Source organism: Bombus vancouverensis, chromosome 2 (assembly GCF_051014615.1).
Source record: "Bombus vancouverensis nearcticus chromosome 2, iyBomVanc1_principal, whole genome shotgun sequence".
Classification (NCBI taxonomy): Eukaryota; Metazoa; Arthropoda; class Insecta; order Hymenoptera; family Apidae; genus Bombus; species Bombus vancouverensis.
This window is the reverse complement of record NC_134912.1, coordinates 1,785,685-1,807,537: the sequence shown is the minus strand read 5'-3', so window position 1 is coordinate 1,807,537 and position 21,853 is coordinate 1,785,685. Positions and strand designations below refer to the sequence as shown.

At 28.1% G+C, this 21,853-nt stretch overlaps 6 protein-coding genes across 14 annotated transcripts; 4 read left to right on the top strand and 2 right to left on the bottom strand.

Moving 5' to 3' along the window:
* Positions 1-1,865: 1,865 nt before the first annotated feature.
* Dpck (Dephospho-CoA kinase) lies at positions 1,866-4,983 on the top strand. Of its 5 annotated transcripts, none has more exons than XM_076627923.1 (4): positions 1,866-1,896; positions 2,535-2,633; positions 2,833-3,124; positions 3,265-4,983. In XM_076627923.1, the coding sequence occupies exons 1-4, from the start codon at positions 1,881-1,883 to the stop codon at positions 3,566-3,568; spliced, it is 711 nt and encodes a 236-aa protein (XP_076484038.1). In that variant the 5' UTR covers positions 1,866-1,880; the 3' UTR covers positions 3,569-4,983. The 5 variants fall into 5 exon arrangements, with proteins under 5 accessions (XP_076484038.1, XP_076484037.1, XP_076484036.1 ...); XM_076627922.1 differs by having other exon boundaries at positions 2,532-2,633; XM_076627921.1 differs by lacking the exon at positions 1,866-1,896 and adding an exon at positions 2,292-2,453.
* A 1,065-nt stretch (positions 4,984-6,048) lies between these two features.
* On the bottom strand, positions 6,049-19,890 carry LOC117163985 (zinc finger CCCH domain-containing protein 10). 3 transcript variants are annotated; one of them, XM_076627916.1, is made up of 5 exons: positions 19,754-19,890; positions 9,130-9,217; positions 8,121-8,724; positions 7,671-7,956; positions 6,049-7,549 (listed from the first exon to the last, which is right to left on the bottom strand). In XM_076627916.1, the coding sequence occupies exons 3-5, from the start codon at positions 8,648-8,650 to the stop codon at positions 7,079-7,081; spliced, it is 1,287 nt and encodes a 428-aa protein (XP_076484031.1). In that variant the 5' UTR covers positions 8,651-8,724; positions 9,130-9,217; positions 19,754-19,890; the 3' UTR covers positions 6,049-7,078. The 3 variants fall into 3 exon arrangements, with proteins under 3 accessions (XP_076484031.1, XP_033202653.1, XP_076484032.1); XM_033346762.2 differs by lacking the exon at positions 9,130-9,217 and having other exon boundaries at positions 19,754-19,889; XM_076627917.1 differs by lacking the exons at positions 9,130-9,217; positions 19,754-19,890 and adding an exon at positions 15,701-15,719.
* Positions 10,993-15,330, bottom strand: Slmap (Sarcolemma associated protein). The gene has a single exon (XM_033346761.2). It carries the CDS (start codon positions 13,881-13,883, stop codon positions 11,481-11,483), a length of 2,403 nt encoding a protein of 800 aa, XP_033202652.1. The 5' UTR covers positions 13,884-15,330; the 3' UTR covers positions 10,993-11,480.
* LOC117163986 (G patch domain-containing protein 11) lies at positions 15,604-17,303 on the top strand. 3 transcript variants are annotated; one of them, XR_013061885.1, is made up of 4 exons: positions 15,604-15,995; positions 16,107-16,398; positions 16,495-17,067; positions 17,186-17,303. XR_013061885.1 is itself a non-coding variant. In XM_076627918.1 (3 exons), the coding sequence occupies exons 2-3, from the start codon at positions 16,176-16,178 to the stop codon at positions 17,013-17,015; spliced, it is 744 nt and encodes a 247-aa protein (XP_076484033.1). In that variant the 5' UTR covers positions 15,604-15,995; positions 16,107-16,175; the 3' UTR covers positions 17,016-17,079. The 3 variants fall into 3 exon arrangements, 2 of the variants coding, with proteins under 2 accessions (XP_076484033.1, XP_033202654.2); XM_076627918.1 differs by lacking the exon at positions 17,186-17,303 and having other exon boundaries at positions 16,495-17,079; XM_033346763.2 differs by lacking the exons at positions 15,604-15,995; positions 17,186-17,303 and having other exon boundaries at positions 16,041-16,398; positions 16,495-17,079.
* On the top strand, positions 17,499-18,168 carry Pburs (bursicon subunit partner of burs). The gene is made up of 3 exons (XM_033346766.2): positions 17,499-17,623; positions 17,704-17,828; positions 17,916-18,168. Exons 1-3 carry the CDS (start codon positions 17,503-17,505, stop codon positions 18,084-18,086), a joined length of 417 nt encoding a protein of 138 aa, XP_033202657.1. The 5' UTR covers positions 17,499-17,502; the 3' UTR covers positions 18,087-18,168.
* Burs (Cuticle-tanning hormone bursicon) lies at positions 19,577-21,306 on the top strand. Its single transcript, XM_033346765.2, has 4 exons — positions 19,577-19,595; positions 19,761-19,927; positions 20,560-20,685; positions 21,058-21,306. Exons 1-4 carry the CDS (start codon positions 19,577-19,579, stop codon positions 21,205-21,207), a joined length of 462 nt encoding a protein of 153 aa, XP_033202656.1. The 3' UTR covers positions 21,208-21,306.
* Positions 21,307-21,853: the final 547 nt, after the last annotated feature.

The following is a 21,853-nucleotide window of genomic DNA, read 5'->3' as shown; positions in this document are numbered from 1 at the left end:
ACTAAAAAGAAAACACCCCACTGACCTCGCTAAAGAAATAAAAAAGTTAAACTCGAAGGTAGTATCCCGCTGGGGGTAGCCATCCACATGTTATTTAGCAATTAAGCTAGAAAAATTTACCAAATGTCCAGCTGGACAAATTGTAAAATACAAATTAAATAATAACAAAAAAAAGACATTTTCTTGCAGAGCCACGAAAAGCTGAAACCGTTAATTCAAAAATCAAACCTTCTTATTTTTTATTTGTGATGAATGAAATCTTTACCAATATGTATGCTACATTTCTCTAATTATAATAACAACAAACACAATATAATTTGGAGCATCCTTGCTTACTTAATAAATGATAATTAAATACATATCAATAAATAAATATAATTCAAATTATACCTTGTTTGATCGGAAAGATTACAAATACGTTAGTAGAAGTTTAATTTTAAAAAAGTCAAAAATAAAATTTATTTTTTAAATTAGTACCTACATGCATTGATATGTATGTAGTGATATCTGACATTGTATCATGTTACACTATTCTACCGCGGTGGACCATCGAGTTTTCCACTGCATCAAGGGGAATCTCCCTCTCTGTGGTAGGAATGACTACTATGCAATTACCGTAAGGTTCTTTTTCTGCAATTATTGGAGGTTTCCTTTGCAAAAAACTACGGTGCAACTACAGCAAATTCTGTCATGACGTCAAGCCCTATTTGCAATTAATTCTTCTATTTTTATCGTTTTCGTAAACGAATAAACAAATGCAAAACAGGTACATCACGCCAGAAATATTATTTGTAGCCGATCAATTACTAAAATTACTATTAAAATGAAATTTAGATTTTATTATAACAAATCGCGAGGAAAGTAAGTTTAATGTCTATAGAAAACATGTTAAAATTATTACATAATTTCATTGATCTATTATCGTTTGAAAAGAAAGCTTTTCTTATCTTCACCAGAAAAAGGTAAACAATTAATTTCCCTTGCTGAGGTAACTTAGCTTAATTATTGTGCGATTGTGTTATTCTCATATTTGTCTATATCGTATAGAAAACTATGAACATTTCCATAGAACAATGAAACGATTCTTGTACCGTGGAACCATAGCGAGTATAACTCCTTTTCTGATGGAATTAAATAAATTCTTGTATCTGCTAGCGTGGAATCAAACTGGGCAGATTCTTAACTTTATATATTCTTGCATATGGAACACCTTCAGCACTTGGCCGCATGGTGCAGCATCTGCGCTGTGGAACAACTAAAGCAATGGGCGTGAGCACTGTCATTTCCTTTTCGTTCATATCTAATTGGTACCATGATGTTATAGATCTCGACACTTGCTAGGGGAAACCGTCCGGAAATTGAGTCGTTCTTAGTCATGAAAAATCAACGTGGAAGATTAACAAAGTTCGTGTTCTTGCGAGACAAACAGAGATGAATAGAGTGTTTCTGCCTCTGTTTGAAACATTTATAGTATGTCACACACGCACAGAACAAGAACTTCATGTCTACCATATAGATTTTTCACTAGTCACGACTCAATTTTCGAACGGTTTTCCCTAGACTACGGTAGCTAACGATAGAGGGAAATTTCCTCTCTAGTTACGGTATATGAATGTCGAGATCTATTTATATGATCGTGATCGGTACTTAACCAAGTTAAACTATATCTCACAAATATTCAAAGTCAATTTTCTCAGAAACAAAGCATCATATGAAAAAATTTTATTCTATATTTTCGATTTATTTTTTCACATAGAATTACCTTTTGCCCGATTATACTATGATTATCACCACAACTGTGTTTCTTATTTAAAAAATATCATATTATAGTAAGTCATAATATACACACATTTGTAGTTATAATTTGAAATAATAAAAAAATGTCGAAGGATTTCAGTAAGAAAAATATACAATTTTAAATAAATTATATGTATTTGTGACTAATATATTTTACAATATTAGTGAATAAAATATGTATTGATTTTAAATATAAAAATTACATTTATATAATCTAATATAATAATTAATAAAATAGAAATTAATGAAATTGTGGAATTAAACTGATATCAATATTAGTCCATGTTTCATGAGTTTGATGATTACTATTAAATAAATCATTATTTATCTTAAAAGATCGTAAAACATTTTACGTAAATGCGGAATATATAAAATAAGAAATTACTGAAATATTCAAAAAATTATTTTCTTGAATTTATCAAAATTCAAATTCAAATTGGACATTTTTATCAGTCCTATTAAATCATTAATCTATAGCAAATTAGGTTATTATTCATTATGTTTGATTCATTTCATACATCGTTGATTAGATGATGTATCTAATTTCAATAATACTGTATGTCGAAATTATACAAAAGAAAAGGGTTTGACTTCAGTGAAAACCGTCGTAACATGACTAATGTCAAATAAGATCAAATTTTGCAATGCTAATAACAGTAATAATATTCGTTTAGCTGATAAGAAAGGGATCAGGGAATAGAAATAAATACATATTTAATAAGAAATGTTTTTAGTAGGTTTGACAGGAGGAATAGCTACTGGGAAAAGTAGTGTTGCTGCTATTTTTCATGAACTCGGTATACCTGTCATTGATGCTGATCAAATTGCACGAAAAGGTTAGAAACGAAACAAAACTTTTTCTCCGTGATAATTACGATGTAATTTGCTATAAGATGATTTTAATATTTTTGCTCTCATATTTCTTAATATATATATATATAAATATATTGTTTATATTTTTATTACTTTGTATATGTAAAAAAGATATATATTTCATTCATTTGTTTAAAAATTTATATGTTTCATATTATGTAGTTGTAGAACCTGGAAAGCCAGCTTGGCAAAAAATACGAAAAGAATTTGGTTCAGAAATGTTCTTAGATACAAATGAACTCGATAGAACGAAGCTTGGAGATATAATATTTAATGATGTAGAAAAAAGAAAAAAATTAAATGCTATAACACATCCAGAAATATATAGAGAAATATATTGGCAAACATTCAAATATTTTCTACAAGGACATCAGTTTACAGTTATGGATTTGCCATTACTTTTTGAAACAAGACATATGTTGAATTATTTACATAAAATAATTGTTGTAACTTGGTAAGGATTTTCATTTACTAACAATTATAAGAATACATATACATAAACTAATCAATAACTAATCAATAAATAATCAATATTTAAACTCATCAATAGTTTAAAGTTATTAAATATAAAACAAACTGTACATTTTACCTTAGCGAAGAAGATTTGCAATTACAACGACTTATGGAAAGGTCAGGTTTCTCAGAAGCTAAAGCAAAACTAAGAATTGCTGCACAAATGTCATTGGAACGGAAAGCAGAAATGGCAAATTTTGTTATTGAAAATTCTGGTAATGTACATGATACCAGAGAGCAAACTATTAGAATTATTAATGTTTTAAAGGCTTCCAAATACCATTGGAAGTTACGTTTTTTGGTTGGACTTTGTTGTACTGCTTTACTAGCAGGTGTATATTGGTTACGAAGTAGAAAAATATGGTCTTTACCAACTATAGTGTAATAGTCATTCACTTACAAATGCTTATAAACACAAATACCAAATTATAGTGAGATCTTAATACTGCATTTGTCAAATTTAGAAATTAACCTGTTTATATATATAAATAAGATAGTTTAAGAAAGTAAATAGCTATTACACACTTTACACACATTTGAAAATATAGGATGTAATGATATTATTTACTAAAATTTTCTTATATTATTTCTTTTTTGTAAACAAAGTGAAATATACGGGGGTCGTCTGGAAAGTAATACCCGTTTTGAAATAACAATACAAATGCATCTTAAAAAGTTTTCTTTATTTGTAATTTCAGTATATATATTAAATTTAGTATGTATACTAAGTTATTTTTGATACAACCACCAGCTTTACATTTTAACACTTATCATAATGTTATACGAGTTTTTGTATATCTTCGTCATACACTTCCGCCGCCAGTTCACATGATCATCATCTTACGCAATCCTTTAAATCATCGTTTCTTGTGAAACATCATCGAACAAAAAACTCTTGAAATTTTGCAAAAAAACTGCAATGAATGTCATTTTGTAATTAAATCACAGACACGATCTTGAGCTCCTCTGTAATGAGAATCGCACGACCTGAATGCTTATGATCACGTAGTTTCTTTGTCCCTATTGAATTATTGCACCCACGATCTTACTAATAATTCATCCATAACTCTATTATCGTTACCTGCTGTAATTCGGTAATAAATAATTTTTGGAAGAATCTTTCAGCCTTCGAAAAGCGTAAAAGCGTCATCGACGAGATTTTCAATTCGCCTCGTCATTTTAAACGTGTGATACAAAGACAATATTAAATATTTAAACACAAAATTTTTCATGACTTATGTCAATACATGAATGAAGCTAGGTGACCTTCCATAAATACATTCCATCGTTTTATATAGTTGCTATATATAATAAACGGGTAGTACTTTCTGCATGATCCTCGTACATCATGCTTTACAGTTCTTCCAGTTGTAGAAATTGAGATATACATATATGTTAGTATAAGGTACAAGATTACAATTACTATTTGCTTTATACATATATTTGAATTGGTGAATGAATTATTAGTTACTATTAGTGATTCATATAATATCAGTAATTATGATAAATTTATATCTGATATATATAATTATAGTCACTTTTTAGATAATTAACACGAAATGTATCCATAAAATGATGATATGTAATTTTATATATAAATAATGTACTTTAAAAAATAGCATGAGTCAAGACATATTACGTGAGAAAATGTTTTGAGATCTTAAAAGCAAATTTAACTGGTCTACATAAGTTGTTTTTAGTACATAAGTAACATTGATAATTATTAAGATAGAATAAGAAGTTGTAACAGTGATGGAAATACAAACTCGTGGGTTCAGTTGTAACTTGCGAATTTCTTAATATCTTTCGTATCACTGGTTATTACTCCTAGTATATCTTGTATAAATAAACAGCCAAATGACACATAATTGAAATTATATCAGAAGAGAAGATTGTTATAGAAAAATTTGTCCATGTGTTTCTATATGTACATACAAAAATTTATTTTTAACATTCCTATTATATTACCTTTTTTCCTTTATGTGATGGCGATCTTTACATTCATAAAATACCTACAAAGGAGGATAATACTGTAGAGACTTGGCTAACCAATCTGTGTTTGCAAAAGTAGTCTAAAGTATCCATCTGGACAAAGAGCTTTGCAAATCCCATTTATTAGAACTCATAGGAAGAAATAGAGATCTTTTTACATACATATAGCTTTGCAAATTTGAAAATATTAAAATACAAATTTTGTACATTATAAATACATAATTTATAACAAGATGTATTTATTCTTAGATACATAATTCATTATTATTTATTCACAAGATTTCTAAGAAGATTATTCTCCACAAGATTATTTTATCTCTATAAAAAATAATGATTAAAAAGTGGAATATGAGAATAAATAATTTGCAGATCTATACATGAGCACATTTATTTCATTTTATGAATTTATCAATCAGTGCAGTTATAAACATTTTGAACATCAAAGCAATACAATTGTTTGAACAATTTATATATTTACAATTTCAGAAATCAAAAATATTTCGTAATATTTCGTAAATGTCAGAACATTCGATTCTCATTAATAAGAATAATGTTTAGAATGTAATGCTAAACTAAACAAAAGTTATATGAAATATATTTTTTCATAATTTTTTTAGAATAAAATAAAATATTAAGTAACAAAATAAAATTTTAAAAAACTTCAATTATGTGTACAAAGAATGTAGTACGAGTGCTACTTCTGAAGAATTTAAAGTAAGAAGATCTATCTTTTTAATGAAGTGCTTATTAACATAAAGTTATACATAAAAGATTATACATTTGTATGCATATATAAAATATACGAGTACTTATTGCTCAATATCTTATACGCAAAATATATACACATATATTAACCCATGACTAATAGTAATATGACTTGAAAACATACACATATTTATTTGGTTTATGGGATGCATATTACATTATCTGTATACCTGATTCTTAGATTTATGGGTCAGGTTTAAATCCATAGTCTTTACTTTCCATCACCTAAACCCAAAGCCATTTACTTAAGTAAAATTGTAAAAACACAAAAGTTCACAATAAGTACTTAATTAATTAAAATATCACTATTTTATAAGAATCGTTAACTTATTTGCTAAAAAGATGGAAGTATAAAAATTTTTTCTGAGAAAATGAGGAAGCAACAGAATACTATTTACAGCAGTGCATAGAGAACAATCATAAGGTTCACCACCATTTTTGTCGTAGTGATAAACCTTAACTTTGAACTTTCAATATAATTCATTTACATGCTTCATTTTAGTTTTGTACTTATCTTAACATATTAGTCTAAACGAGTCATTTCTTATCTATATCTTTTTTAATTTACAAATTTTTTACTTGTACGAGATTATTTTTTTAATGATACAAAAAATTACCTACAAAATTATTTGTATCTTCATGATATTACATTATTAAAAAAAGAATAAGAGAATATCATTTTTAACCATCTGACATGGTTCTAGATCAATATTCTTATTAATCTAAATCTATACACACTTTGGACATTTATTGTGTTGCACATATTAACATATTAATGTAGTCGACATTCACGTTCTGCAGAATAAATTATTGAAAGGAACGAAAATATTCAACTTAAGCAGCTGTAAGACATAATAGTACAAAACAATTATGATCATTATTTTTGCTCTGTATGATAATTTCTATGAGTTCCTATATAAATATTTAAGATGTCGCATTCTTTAATTAATATGACATTTTCATCTTTTTTTTTATAGTCTGCAGACATTTTCTCCATTTTTTCTTTTCATTCGCATTCATTACTGGTAGTCGAAGAAATACAGTATTATTTTGAAAGACTGAATGCAGGAGACAGCACTCTTGACTTGTCTATGTGCTTGAGGTACTATTTGACGTTCCCTTCGTGCTTATAATTTATTTACTGCAACACAGGCCTAAGTTCTTGAGTCATAATGGGATACGAAACCAACGGTGCAGTAGCACCGGATATCGAAAGAGGTAAACTAGCAGGTTGCTGTGTATTAGGTGGCTGTTGATTAGTTGCCTGAGGACCTGAACCGCTCATCGTAATCGTTTGTTGAGCCATCGTAACGATAGGCGGCGGGATTGATACTGGTGCCATTGAAACTGCTGCAATAGAAACAGGCGCAACTGTAGCTATACTTACAGGAACTGTCGCAACGCTTGCAGTAACTGTACGTAAAGTTCCAGCAGCTACCGCTGCGTTAACCATTTGTTGAGGTGTTGGAGCTTGCGATGGTGGAACAGTGTTTGTGATAGTAACTGCTGGAACTGTAACAGCTGTTACATTTGCAGTTCGTTTCCCTGACATTCTTAACTGAGCATTTTGATCCAAAAGAAATTCATTAGTTGCTGTTAGATCGCTAACCTAAAGAAATAAAACGTATAAATACGTCAATTATACATATACAACATAAAGAAAATAATTATAACAATGGAATTATATCGAATTGAAAATAATTATAGTAATAAAATTAAATCAAACTGACTTGCTTTTTTAATTCCTCTATTTTCTTTCTTAGTAACGCATTTTCATCTTCCAAAACAATTGCTCTAGCTTCATTACGCGGTATCACTGGATAATAATATCCTGGAGTAACCGGTTGCGCGGTATGTTGGCCTACGAGTGGTGAAGTTTCAAAATGAACAACAGTTTCACCAGAAACTATTCGTCTCTTTGGTTCAGGAGGTCCTATATAATCAGGTGGATGTGAAGACGTACTGTAACTATTATTTGTGACTAAATTGTGTTGATCTTCCATTTGCCAGTGAAAGCTATAAAGATATATAAATATATCATTAAACAAATATATTTCAAAGATATTTTGAGACATTTCAAAATATATTAAACATTTGACGAAAGTTTTGTCTTTTTTAAGATACACATCAAATAATTTAGATAGAAAGAAAATAAACAGTAAAATTTTTAAGAGACTCACTTTCTATCCTCCTCGTATCTGCGATTCTCACCATTACTCGTACCATTGAAATTGTGCTGCGGCCTGGACACATTATGATGGGATGTTGTGATCAAATTATGTTGTGGTTCTTCATTTTTCCAATGTCTAAATTTACAATTTGTCCTTTGGCAGCTACCCTTGATAAAATCCTTACACATTGGATATTCGGACTTTTCATTGTTATTTTTCAGCCTACTCAAGATATGAGCAGGTAATTCTCCTGTTGCTCGAAATCTCTTCTCCTCACTTTCTGTGCAGTGAAGGAATTTGCAGCCAGGCCAATTGCACATCCCATTTTGAAAATCGTGACAGAACGTGTATTCTTCTACAGGATCGTCCTCGGAACGTTCGTGCAAATACTTGCAACGTTTACCCCTATGACACACGTTTCGCAGAAAATCTCTGCATACGCGGGTAGGTGATGCATCTCCGCTTACATTCGTCGCGCCTACTGTCTTGCTCGCTTGCCCGCCTCTCGTGCTATCCGACTTTTTTTTCAGCTTCTTCATCGATGATACATTGCGATCATACCTCGTAACGAATTCTTAATCAATCGTTATTACTCACGCGTTATACGTATGTGCTGTAATTACAAAACAGTTTATTATAATACAATTGGTAACAGGTAAATCAATTTATTTTGTACAAAGATAGAATTTGTAAAATCGAACATAGGAAATAAAATACATTGTCATCGATTTTCCTATTGTCAAAAACTGGAACGTTAGAACAATATCGATATCGAGTATGTCAGTATAGAATCATAAAATAAGTTGACAAAACCAGTCAAAATAAAATGATTCTTGCAACATCGAATTGTTTTTAGAATTATTTATCAGAAAAACATTTAGGAACGCAAGATTTATTTTAACAATTGATAAATATATGATAAATATATATTTTTGAGTCATTTCAAATATTTTCTATGATGCCGTTAATTTGTTACTTCATTTTAAAACGTGCTTGACTTGCATCCTTCTGCACTTACGTAACATAGTCGGCAAAGGTGTATCGTAAAGAAAAATCTCTGGGTATAACAAATAGAGAAGATAATATTTTTCTTGTTGCGTAAAATCCTGTAACATTTAATGCTTAACTTAATCAACTTACGTACATACACGCATATAAATAAAGCTATTTTTATACTTTGAAAATAATTTGGCATATACGTATACAATGTTGTAAAAAAGAAGAACTACCTTGCCCAATTGTTTAATTATATATCGCCGAAAGATTAAATGATTAAAATATTTATTACGATTACGCAACTCTCTCGCGGTGGAGATTATTTTTAGTTCGCGTATATGTAGTCATGCCAAAAAACGGTATTATATCACAGAAGCATTTTCTGAACTTTACTACAATTTGGTAATTCAAGACGCTACAATCCAACACGTATACGAACTATAATTACACCTCGTACGAGTTGTAATTATGCACCACAATATTAAGCCATAATGTTAATTACTGTGAGTAGGTATTAGTATAATGAATAGAATATGTGTAACATGTATATATGTGTAACATAGAACATGTATAATGTGTTTAAAATTTCCTTGTTAATGTTTCAATATCTGATTTTTGCAGATATTATTTAATAAATTTCCATATTCATTGTATAAATTGATCGATGATTAACATAGGTTGTTGGTGAAGAAGAGTAAAAGACTTCAGTTAAATTAATTTTTATTTTTTTTATATAATGATTATTACATGAGTGGTAAGAGGTCAACAATGTTATATACAATATTACCTTATTATTTATATAAACCTTCACGATCGTAAATATAATTTCAATCTACCAAGAAAGTAACGTCCCTATAAAGTGGTCAGGCCAATGTTCTTTTTTGGGGAACTGAACACACTTTATATCATTCGCTTTTACAATCGATCGGTATCTAGCGTTTAATAGGGCAAAAATAGATCGGGCAATGGCACTGTAACTAAACTATTAGTGAATTAAAAAAATACGATTAATTTTAGTCGCGTTCGTATAAAAAGAATAAATAGAAAAGTATAACTACAACATTGTCCGTCTTTTTTTTTTGTTCTTCTTTGTTAGAAATAGACATCTAGGCCATCATATTTGGAAAACCGCTAAATACATCGATTTAATAATAAGAACCACAGTAAAAATTTCGCACTGAAGAATCATTTTCGTCTTAAAATTTATTAGGTCGTTCGAATCGATATGCTTCTATTGTCATTCTACTAGTAAAAAATAAAAAAAAGGGGAAAACAGAAAATAAAAAAAGAAAAGCACATAATATGTATAACGAAATGGGAAATGAAAAAATTATTGATCAATTCTTCAAGCTATTATATAACATATAATATAACAAATTATTTTTTATGTATGTACAGAAGATAATTACATGTTGAAAAAGGAAAAAACAGCTGCAATTTAAAATCGACTAAGACTTAACATTAAATAATTTCTTTAATTTACAATTAAAAGATAATATAATAATGTAGTTATTGATCAAAGAGCATGATAATTCGACTTATTTCAGCTTATCATTATCATAATTACTACATTTCTCATTAAAATTCTTAACATTAAAAAATGTCAAAAGAGCCGAATTAATTAATGGTTTACACTTTGAACACAAATAATTCCGAAATCGTTTAAATAAATAACGAGTATTTTTAATTAGAACGGATTTCAAACCACTAATTCTACAAGAAATATATTAAGGAAAGTTTATCAAGACGTAGGATATATCGACACAGGCATTTATAAAAATCGTTCTTTGCATATAAACGTTATTTATAATTTATGTAATGATACATTTGAGTCGTAGGGTGCAGTGCTTGAATTGATCGCAAAAAATAATGACGTAAACGTGTGTAATATCTGTAAATAGAGATTAATACCATTTTATTCAAGAAGATATGATATCGAGATTGGCAGCATGTTGAACATTTTACATGGTATTGTCTATATTTTTTCTAATACATTTTCTCCTAGCCTAGAATTTTGTTCTATGTACATATTTATTGCTACAATTCTCTGCTTAATTTGATTTTGGTTCCTTGTTTTTAAACGGTAACATGGTATACGTTTGCATTATTCTTGTCATTTATCAGAGCAGGTTTTTGAGATTGGTGCTTCAACAATAATATCGGAAAAATATATACAATTCTTAATATTTTTGTTGGTATAAAAATGTTCAAGACTTTTTTGTTGAACCTACACGCTACCCAATTTGTTATATTCTGTATTCTCGAAGTATTTAGCAAACGATACAAAAAAATTACGAAAATAAAAGGGAAAAGAAAGGAAACTTTAATATTAATCAATGTTAAAGTTATATACAAAAAACAAAAAGAAAGACATTAAAATATTTTTTCAAGCAACATCCATATTAATATAATTGCAATAGGTGCCACATAATGTATCGGTATAGTGTAAGTTGTATTTAACAAATCACCGCATTGTGCTTTAACAGATGTATATTTTTTCAAGAGCTCTGCTTTTTCTTCAACAAATGCATTGTACTTTTCTTTTAAAATAACCAATTCTTCATGGAGCTCTTGAATTCTTTGAGCTTCGTTCTTGGCACGATAATACAGTTGTTTTAGCTTCTCAACAATTTCTTCGTGAGATTCACAAATTAACCATTCCTTTAGGCTTTCTAGCTCTTTCTTGATGGTTTGCTGCGATTCTAAATTGTCTTCAACTTTTAGCGAATCTAGAGATCCTATCAAAGTTTGCAGTAAATATTCTCTGATATGCACACATTGCTGTATGGTATCATTCTTAGATAATGGTTTTAGAGTTTTGACATAATCTCCTTCTAAATGTTCTTCTTCATATTCTTCATCTAATTCACTGCTATCTTTATCTGTTTCATCTTTCTTTTCAAGTTGATTAATTTCCATAGAGACAGGCTCATTTGAAGTGATGTTAATATTGCTCATGCTGCCAACATTCATTTCTGTTTCTTCGTTTCCCTTTAATTTCTGTACAGTTTGAGGTAAATGAGAAATTTCCAGCTGTTTAACATTTTCTTCGCACATAAATCTAACTTCCATTTTATAAGGTACAAAAATTTCTTCTGCTACTTTATACACAGGTTCTTCTTTTTTAACTTCTATAACAGATTTTTCACTTGTATCATCACTGGTAATACTGCACGTATCATCTGTTGCATCTGAATTAGCATCAGATTCTGAATTCATATCTGTATTATTTATATTTACATTTCCATTAACTAAAGTTTTTCGAGATGGTGGTGGTAAAATATATTCCGTTGAATTATCATTATTAACCAATGAATCATCTAATTGTTCTTTTGAAAAAGAATCATCAGAATTTTTTAGCTGATTTGAATCAATATCTTGTGAATTAATTTGATTATCTTGTTCATCTTTCACAGAATAAAAGTCCATTTTTGTCTCTAAATCGATGTCTACATTGTCAACATGAATGGAATTTAACTTATTAAGAATAATATTGATGGCTTCTATAGGATTTTCTTCATCCTTTGCATCTACTATGCCAGTTGTTATTAATTTTGAATTCATGTCCTGCAAAATTTGCATGTAATTTCTGAGGGCTGTGATCTGCTTATAGATATTCACAGAATCTAATCGAGAATCACGTAATCTTGCCTGCAAATTTTTCTCAATTCTAGATTGATCTTCGAGTCTCTTTAAAAATTCTTGCTTTTCTTGCTCTGTGCTTTGTACTATATCCTGTATTTTTTCTTCACTTTCTTTTAGTTTATTTGTAGTTTCTTGTAATTTTTTTTGTGCTTCTGTATATTTGCTACATAACTCTTCAAACTCTGATTGACTATATTTTGCTACATTATGAAGGCTTTGACATTCTTCTTCTGTTTCATTTAAACGTGCTTCTAATTGGACTAATCTCTGAGTTACCTCTAATTTTTCTTGTAATACTTTCTGTAATGCCTCTTTTGCTGAATTTTGGTAATGTACTTTTTCTTCCTGAAGCAATACCAATTCGTTTCTAATTTTATCTTCCGTATAATTTTTAGAATAAACAGCCAGTTGATTTTCCATACTCTCCACCCAAGATAATAACCGATCCTCTGTTATCAATGCTTTCCAAGATTGATTAGCAGCCTTTCGAGTATTTGCTACAAGTTGTTGAAGATGTACTAACTTAGAATAAAGTGCTTTCTCGCGTTTTGAGGCTTCTTGCATGACTTGATTCAGCTTGTACACATCTTCCAATGAAACATTATTGAGTGGAGATGCAACCGATGTACTAAGACTAGCTTTAGCTTCTTTTCCATCTGGCAAATATAATTTTAATGTTGCAACTATACATCCATGTCTAACTTTTTTTGTACTTTCTATCACATCTACTCCAAATTGCACTATGTCACCAGAACATACTTCTTTAGGTGCTGATTCTAAACTAGCTGCACTGAGTCTTTGATTATTAACAAATGTACCATTACTGCTACGTGTGTCTTGTAAAAAAAACTTTCCACCTGAATACCATAGCAGTGCGTGGTTTCTAGATAATACTTTACAATCAAAAATGGCATTGTTTGGTGTAGCTCTGGCTCTTGCCACAGAGCGACCAATTTTAACAGGTTGCTCCAGTGTCAATGTACGTTCTTCAAAAGGATGAGAATTATCACGGCAAATTAAAATTCCTTTGGCTGTCATTTTGTTGTTTTGCATAGAGTTTATTTTCAAGTTGGAATTCTGACTGGCAGGAAAACTGGCATTTTGTACCCACTCACCACTGGCTACAACCATAGCCGATGTAAAATCCAAAGAATGGCAAGTTTTTCAAGAAAAGTTTAAAACTCGTATGAAAAAGGAATTATTGATACATAATGAAGAAGAGGGAAATTGTGAAATTTCAAAGTCACGCGTTTTAATATCATCGAATATTTTTACTATCGTGTTGGTTTGTCACGGAAGTTACTATTCACACTCGATCCTATAATTTGAACATGAGGATCATACATCAACTTTCCAAAACTTAAAATTTGTCATAATAATAAGTGACATACGAATTCACATGTTTTTGCAATAAAAAAATTTCCGTTACTATCTCAACAGTCTTGTGGTGTTTCTTTTTCTATTTATCATAAAATTCCTCGTACAAACGTTACAGTTACACTGTATTCGTCAATTACTCGAGTCCAGAATGTTCCTTGGTTGGTTAATTAAACAAACGAACGTTTCATCAACAATATAATGAAATCGAATATTTCGAACGCATTAAGAATAGCCAAAAGATATGTTTCTTCGAGTAAGTAGCAGTGAGCGTACGCTTTCACACTTTCGTCCTTCGTACCAGTTCCCTTGCACTTTGATGTCTTCGACGATACATTCAAGGAAGTTCATTAGAAAAGTGTGAAATACACAATGCGTATTCAACAATACTCGAACATGATAAACCGAGTGATGTTGTGATCAACTAGATTAAGATCAAATATATTATTCTCGAACTACTGCATTACTGTATTAAGATACAAGCGGTCCACATTCCTTTAACTCAGTACTTTTCAGTTCCGCGTTTCGCTGTTTATCGACCGACGGCAGTATAGTCATCTATACGACTACAACGGTGTAGCAAATTCAAAGTAGACACTTGGGCGTGCTACATCGCGACAGTCATTCACAAGAGAAAGAAACGTATTTAAAGAGAGACATTTAAAAAGGCATTTATAACCAAAGAACCAATGGCAGAATTAAAAACTATAAAATTGGTGTATATATTTCGAATCAGTGATATAAAGCACTATTCATAAATAACTAAAATCATTAAATCTTCTTTCAAATAATTATGCTAATTTTTAAAAAATGTCTATTTTATGCTATTTATTCTATGTTATTTATATTTAGCAAAACAAATTTATTAAGTCTATCGTAAAAGGTTAATACTCTATAATATAGAAGTATTAATTACTGTCACAACATAAAATAGAAAAATACAATATATAATATTCTGGTCTTGTATTTTTGTTTATCGTATTAAAGAATATATTTATATTTTTGTTTACAAAATACAAAATGTGTAGTATAAAGGAAATATTTCCATATAAATATCGATGGACATCGCATGCATCAGTGAACTCAGATAGACTTGCACAAGAGAATAGGATAATAATATCGTTATAAAAAAATCTTTTAAAAATTAATTAAAAATACAAAATGAATATACGTATTCACGGCGTTTCTAATAATGCTAGTACTTGATAAAATACTAATATGATCAATAAAAAGGATAATTTATATTTAGAAGTATTGGTAGCTTATTTTTATAACGCAAATTTTATAATGTACATATCTAAAGTTTTATAATTTCAGAGTAATAGCTTATTAAATGTTGTACTTTCAAAACTGGAATAATTAATTCACAATGAGTTATTGGAATTCATTTTTATGTATAAAAAATTTATTTCTGTTTATGAAATTCTAATTAGTACAAATTTTTATGATTGAATACCAGATATTAATTTACGTACGATTCACAAAAATCATGCAAATATAAAATTGTTGTTCATAAAACATTGTAAATAACTGAACAAGATAAATAAAACTATTATAGAGTTAATGAATACCTTTAAAAATATTCGATTTGAATATTCTTATATGAAAACATATGAAGATCGATGTTTGTCGAATAGCTTATTGTATCCGGATACACTGTGAATATAACCTAAATAAGGTTACGTAGTAAATTTCACGGTTCTAAACAAAGTTCATGGAATTTTTAACGTACAAATCATGTATAAATATTCTAATATTCAATATCAATTCATTTTTTGATTATATATAATTTTATATTTACTTCTTATAACTGAGATGTGAAATAAAAGAATATAAGTAACTTAATAACATATAAATATTTTACATGTATGTACATACTATACACATATATGTTCAAGTAGCTATGTATATCTTTTTTTTCAGTGATTAATAAGTATTTTGTAATTTTATAAGACTTTGTGTTTCATGTATAAATAGCCAAGAAACAATAACATAATTTATATTTATAACAATAAAACGTCACAAAAAATAAACGAATAAATAAACATGTCAGATACAGAAGATTATATGTCAGATAAATTTTTACATGGAATTGAAAAATCTACTTCATCGAGTCTCATATATCGACATGCAGATAAAAGAAAATTTGAACTTATGAAGAAGAAAACTCAGATTGAAACAAAATTAGATGAAAAAAATAGCATAAAACATATTGAGGAAGAAAAAAGAGAAGCAGGCTTATCCTCTGCAATTACAAGTTCTAATAAAGGTTTGTTTTTTTTTTGTTTCTACTAACATTTGTGGTTTAATGGCATATTATATTATTGTAATGCTTGATTATACAAATTTATGAATTTATTCTTAGGTTATGAAATGATTATGAAAATGGGATATAAACCTGGTCAAGGCATAGGTAAAACAGGATCAGGAAGGATTGAGCCAATTAGCCTTAAAGTAAAATTAGACAGGCAAGGTTTAGGGGAAGGAATTGCAAAAAAAGAAAGGAAAAAGAAAGATAATTCGCATCACGATAAATTAGATAATAAGTGTATGAAGGATTTTCGAGATAGAATCGCACAAAAAAGAACAGAACAATTATTAAAGACAGACTTGTATAAAAGCCAAAAAGTTTGTCAGAAATTAGATATGCAACAAGAGATAAAAAAGCCTCGAGAAATGTGGTTTTGGTTACCTCAAGATAATGAAGATGATGATAATAGTGATACAGAGGAAGATGATGATGTTTTGCCTGTTAGTGGAAAACTTGAAATTTTAACTAAATATTTAAGAGAAAAATATTTTTATTGTATTTGGTGTGGAGTAGCACATCTAGATGAAGATGATTTAAGAGATAATTGTCCAGGAGATACAAGAAACGATCACTAATGCTATTTTAATTTGTATTACTTCAATTAAAAGTGCATATAAATAAAAAAAGGTAAAATCAAAATTTACCATGTTTTTACTTATACCTATGTTTTAATCATACAGTAAAGAAATCTTATAAAAAGCATACAAGATTCAGCATCTAAATAACATCAGTAATGCTTCTTTAGTGTGGTCACCCACAGTGTATGAAGACATAAAAGATCCATTAGAGTCATAATGCAAAATACTGAAAAAGTACAGTAGAAAAAAATCTAGCAGTGTACAATGTAAAAGCAAGGGAAACTTATCCTGATTCAGCTATGCTATTATTTCCTAGCAGGAGTTCAGCACCCCTAAGTAACAACATGTTGGAGGGAAAGTTACCTATAAAAGCATCTGTTTTATTTTCTGTTCTTTCATTTCAGTCAGAATCTTTGACCATACCTTTACTATATTCAAAACAGATTAAGTAAAACAAATATCACTTAAAGGAATTTCTATCACAATGTTTATATTTGCACTTTTCTTTGTATTAACAGCGTTTATATATATGAATGACACAGTTGCTCAAGTAACAGATGATGAAAATTGTGAAACACTACAGTCAGAAGTACATATTACAAAAGGTACTATTTTTATTTTGAATTAATTAGCTTCATATACAAGCAAGTATATGTAAAACGAAGATATTTTTTGATTATTTTAGATCAATATGATGAAATAGGTCGATTAAAACGAACATGTAGTGGAGATATAACTGTTACAAAATGTGAAGGGTTTTGCAGTTCACAGGTACAACCAAGTGTTGCAAGTACAACAGGATTCTCAAAGGTGAGGATACTGTTTAAAAGAAGAACAAAATTCGTATAAAAGTAATGAAATACACATTTTTGAAATTTATTTTTATTTCCCCAATAGGAATGTTATTGCTGTCGTGAGAGTTATTTAAAAGAAAGGCACATCACACTACACCATTGTTATGATGCAGATGGAATAAAATTAATGAATGAAGAAGATGGAGTAATGGAAATCAAGATAAGAGAACCAGCAGAATGTAAATGTATTAAATGCGGTGATATATCCCGATAAATATGAAAATATTTTATAAAAGCATTAATAAAATATAAAATAGAAATTATATGTAATACAAATAATGTGATTTAAAATAAAAACATAGAACATATTTAAGACAATTTACTTTCCCTTTCCTCTTATATTTGTAAACTGTATTAAAAAATATACAATTAAAAACTACAATGCCAGATTAACTAAATGTGTATTTTGAAATGTTATAAATTAAATACTAAAAAACAATGATAGATATTAGGATGCTCAATATAAGATTGTTGGTTTTTATATTATATATAATTTTGTTTCCATAACTAATGAGTAATAAAATTTAATTTATTTATGACTAGAAATTTTAACAAAAATAGAATTTTATTTATAAAAAAAAATTATATAAAATATTTAATATAATCATGAATGGAATTCCAGATAATTATCAATTAAATTTCACATAGATTATATTAATGCATATTATTACAACAAATAGATTAAAACATTATTAAAATAATAGATAAAATGAACTGGTTATTAGTATAACTAACATATAACAAATAATTAATTTTCCAATTTTATCATGAATAAAATAGTTAAAAGCTAAGCTAAATAATAACATTATAAATAATAACATTATAAAAAATACTAATAATACTATATTTTAGAATTTTTAACAGCTAGAAATATGTATATATGCTGTAAAATATACAAAATAATTCTTTGCCATTTAAATCAATGAAGCACCATAGTTTATATACAGTTTATTGTTTGAATATTATAATTTTCACTATGGTAATGTACAACAAATTATTGTCAAAGTCTATTATACTGCAATGGAAAATAATATTATGTAATATTAATTGTATAAACAATTGATTTAAAAAGGAATTGTTTAAAATTAAAAGAAATTTTGTATGTAGATAAAATTATAAATATATAAATATAAATAAAATTTAACATGTAACTAGAACTTGTATTGATTATAATATTCTAAAAATTATTCATGATTTAGAGGTTTTAATTGCTATCAAGATTATAGTATTATAGAATATAATTTTTATATACATATATGTGTAGTTGATATATCATGCATATAATTATTACCATTACAAATGTCATTATATTTGTAAATATATAGTGATAATTTATAATAAAAGTATAACAATATAAAAAAAGTTGTCATGTATAAAAAATTATAGGAAATTAAACTTTGACTTTACTTATAACAAATTGCTTTCATAGAATATTATCATTGAAGATTATAAAAAATATTATTTATAAATCTAAAGTATGAAAGTGTTTGCTATATGTATGAAACAATATTTTCAAAAACATTTTTATTTCCTAATAGTACTTCTATATACCATATATTTAATCCCTTTCTTAGTGCTATTAACATACGTATGAAAAGGGAAGGGAGAAAACATGATCACCTACAGGGTATAAAAGGATAGAACGTACAATCTCTAAGCACAGTAAAGTGGTAGATCTAAGAGGAAAAATATCGTGCTAACACTATGTTACTATATCATATTGGTAAATAAAGAATTATAATACTTGTGTTGTACATTGACATTAAAATTAATATAAGCAAATAAAATAAATTAAATTTTATAACTGAAATTATAAGCAAAATAAGAAACATAAAAGTATAATGTATGTCAATGTAACATTTATATTATTCTATTACTTACTGTGTAGTAGGTGCCAGCGTTTTAATATGCCTGCTAAGCGAAACTGCAGAAGCTCTTATAGGCGTTGATGAATGTCAAGCAACTCCAGTTATTCACTTTTTGCAATATCCAGGATGTGTTCCAAAACCAATTCCTAGTTATGCTTGTAGAGGACGTTGTAGCAGTTACCTACAGGTAATATATAAAGAAACAAGTAATTTTACTTACAAATATATCAATATAAACAAATAAAAACATTTCAAATATAGAAAAATACATTGTATTTTATTTTTATACAAATAAATTTATGAATCTTCCCTACATTAAGAATAAAAACAATCAATAGACAATTCTTTAAGAAATATTTGTTTAGTTTTATATTTTTTCATTAATTACTGATTAAAAATAAATAAAAACATATTACTTATATTAATTAGTTTTAAAAATCTTTCAAATTTTATTATATATAATCAGTTTATATTATTTTATATTAATATTAACATTAAAATAATCGAAGTTTATGTAAACATTTAAACTTAAAAATATTCTTTAAAATATTCTTTTAAACATTTATAATATTCTGATTTGTATAAGCGTGCATAATAAGATGTAGGTATCACTGTTTTTCATTCATGGTTATAATGTAAGTATTTTCTGTTACTTATATTATTTATAATTCCTATAAACATACAGTTAGGCATCAGTTTTATATTCATATTTACTGAATATCATAGTATTCTGCACAATGTTATCTCAACCATTTATTTCATGGAAAATTGACAAATTAATATATATAAACATCTATTCATTCGTACCTGTTTCTACAGGTATCTGGATCAAAAATTTGGCAAATGGAGAGGAGTTGCATGTGTTGTCAAGAAAGCGGTGAACGAGAGGCCAGTGTATCCTTATTTTGTCCGAGAGCCAAACCAGGCGAAAAAAAATTCCGAAAGGTTAGGTTAATGCTTTGACTTAATCATAGATTTTTTAATATTTTGGATAAATGTAATAAATTAATGAAGTGTTGGCCGATTAGTCACTCGCACTATAAAATCAGGAGCAAATCTTTTGATACCATGAGTTCCTCACAGCCATATTGTTTTTGTCTAACTGATCAGTGGAAAGCGCATCTGAAAATGAATATCGCGCGTCATTTGAATTGGATTATCCTATAAGAACTATTCATAAATACAAAATCATGTTTGTTTATATAATTTATAATTAACATCAATATAACAAATCATATGGAAATATTTTTACTTAATAAAATTTAAGGATGTATATATATAAATAATTCAATTTACCACCTAATTATTCGTTCATAGGTAATTACCAAGGCGCCTTTAGAATGTATGTGTAGACCATGCACTAGTGTAGAAGAATATGCAATTATCCCACAAGAGATCGCTGGATTTGCCGATGAAGGCCCGTTTACGACCTCTGCGCATTTTAGAAGATCTTCCGACTTGCAGTAATTCTTTTATCAAACTTTATATTGTAAAATTAACAAAATAAAAGAAAATATTAAAGATAAGGACTCTTTATTGGATGTAACGTTATAAAAACGTAAATAAATTGAGAATGTAAAGTATTTGATGTAAAAAATTCATTGATATATAATATAAATGCATTATATTAAAAATATGCTTATTCTCTGCTAAATATTTTTCATACATAGAAAACCTTCGATGATATTATATATTATTTATATATGTTATTTTAGCATTCTTACGTTAAAGGAAATGAAAGATAGTTTTAAGAAAATATCGTGAAAGATAACTAATATTTTGATGGATGTATATCAGAAGCCTTATTATTTTGTTATAAATAATTTCAGTTATATTACATACATATAAAATAACTACATTGTAATAAATATACAATATAGGATATTACGCGTTTAGTATTTTTCTAAAAATGCGTATTTACGTGATACATTACAGTACGATTATAATTATTGCATCTTAATGTTATACTGTAAATTATTACATCCTGTTAAGTATACAATATCTACAACTTTTTAAATTTCAAGTGCATCAGATATTAACGTTGAAACTTTAATAAGATTTATTCGAAATCGTGTACATATATATAATTCGTATAGTATTACACGTATCTCGT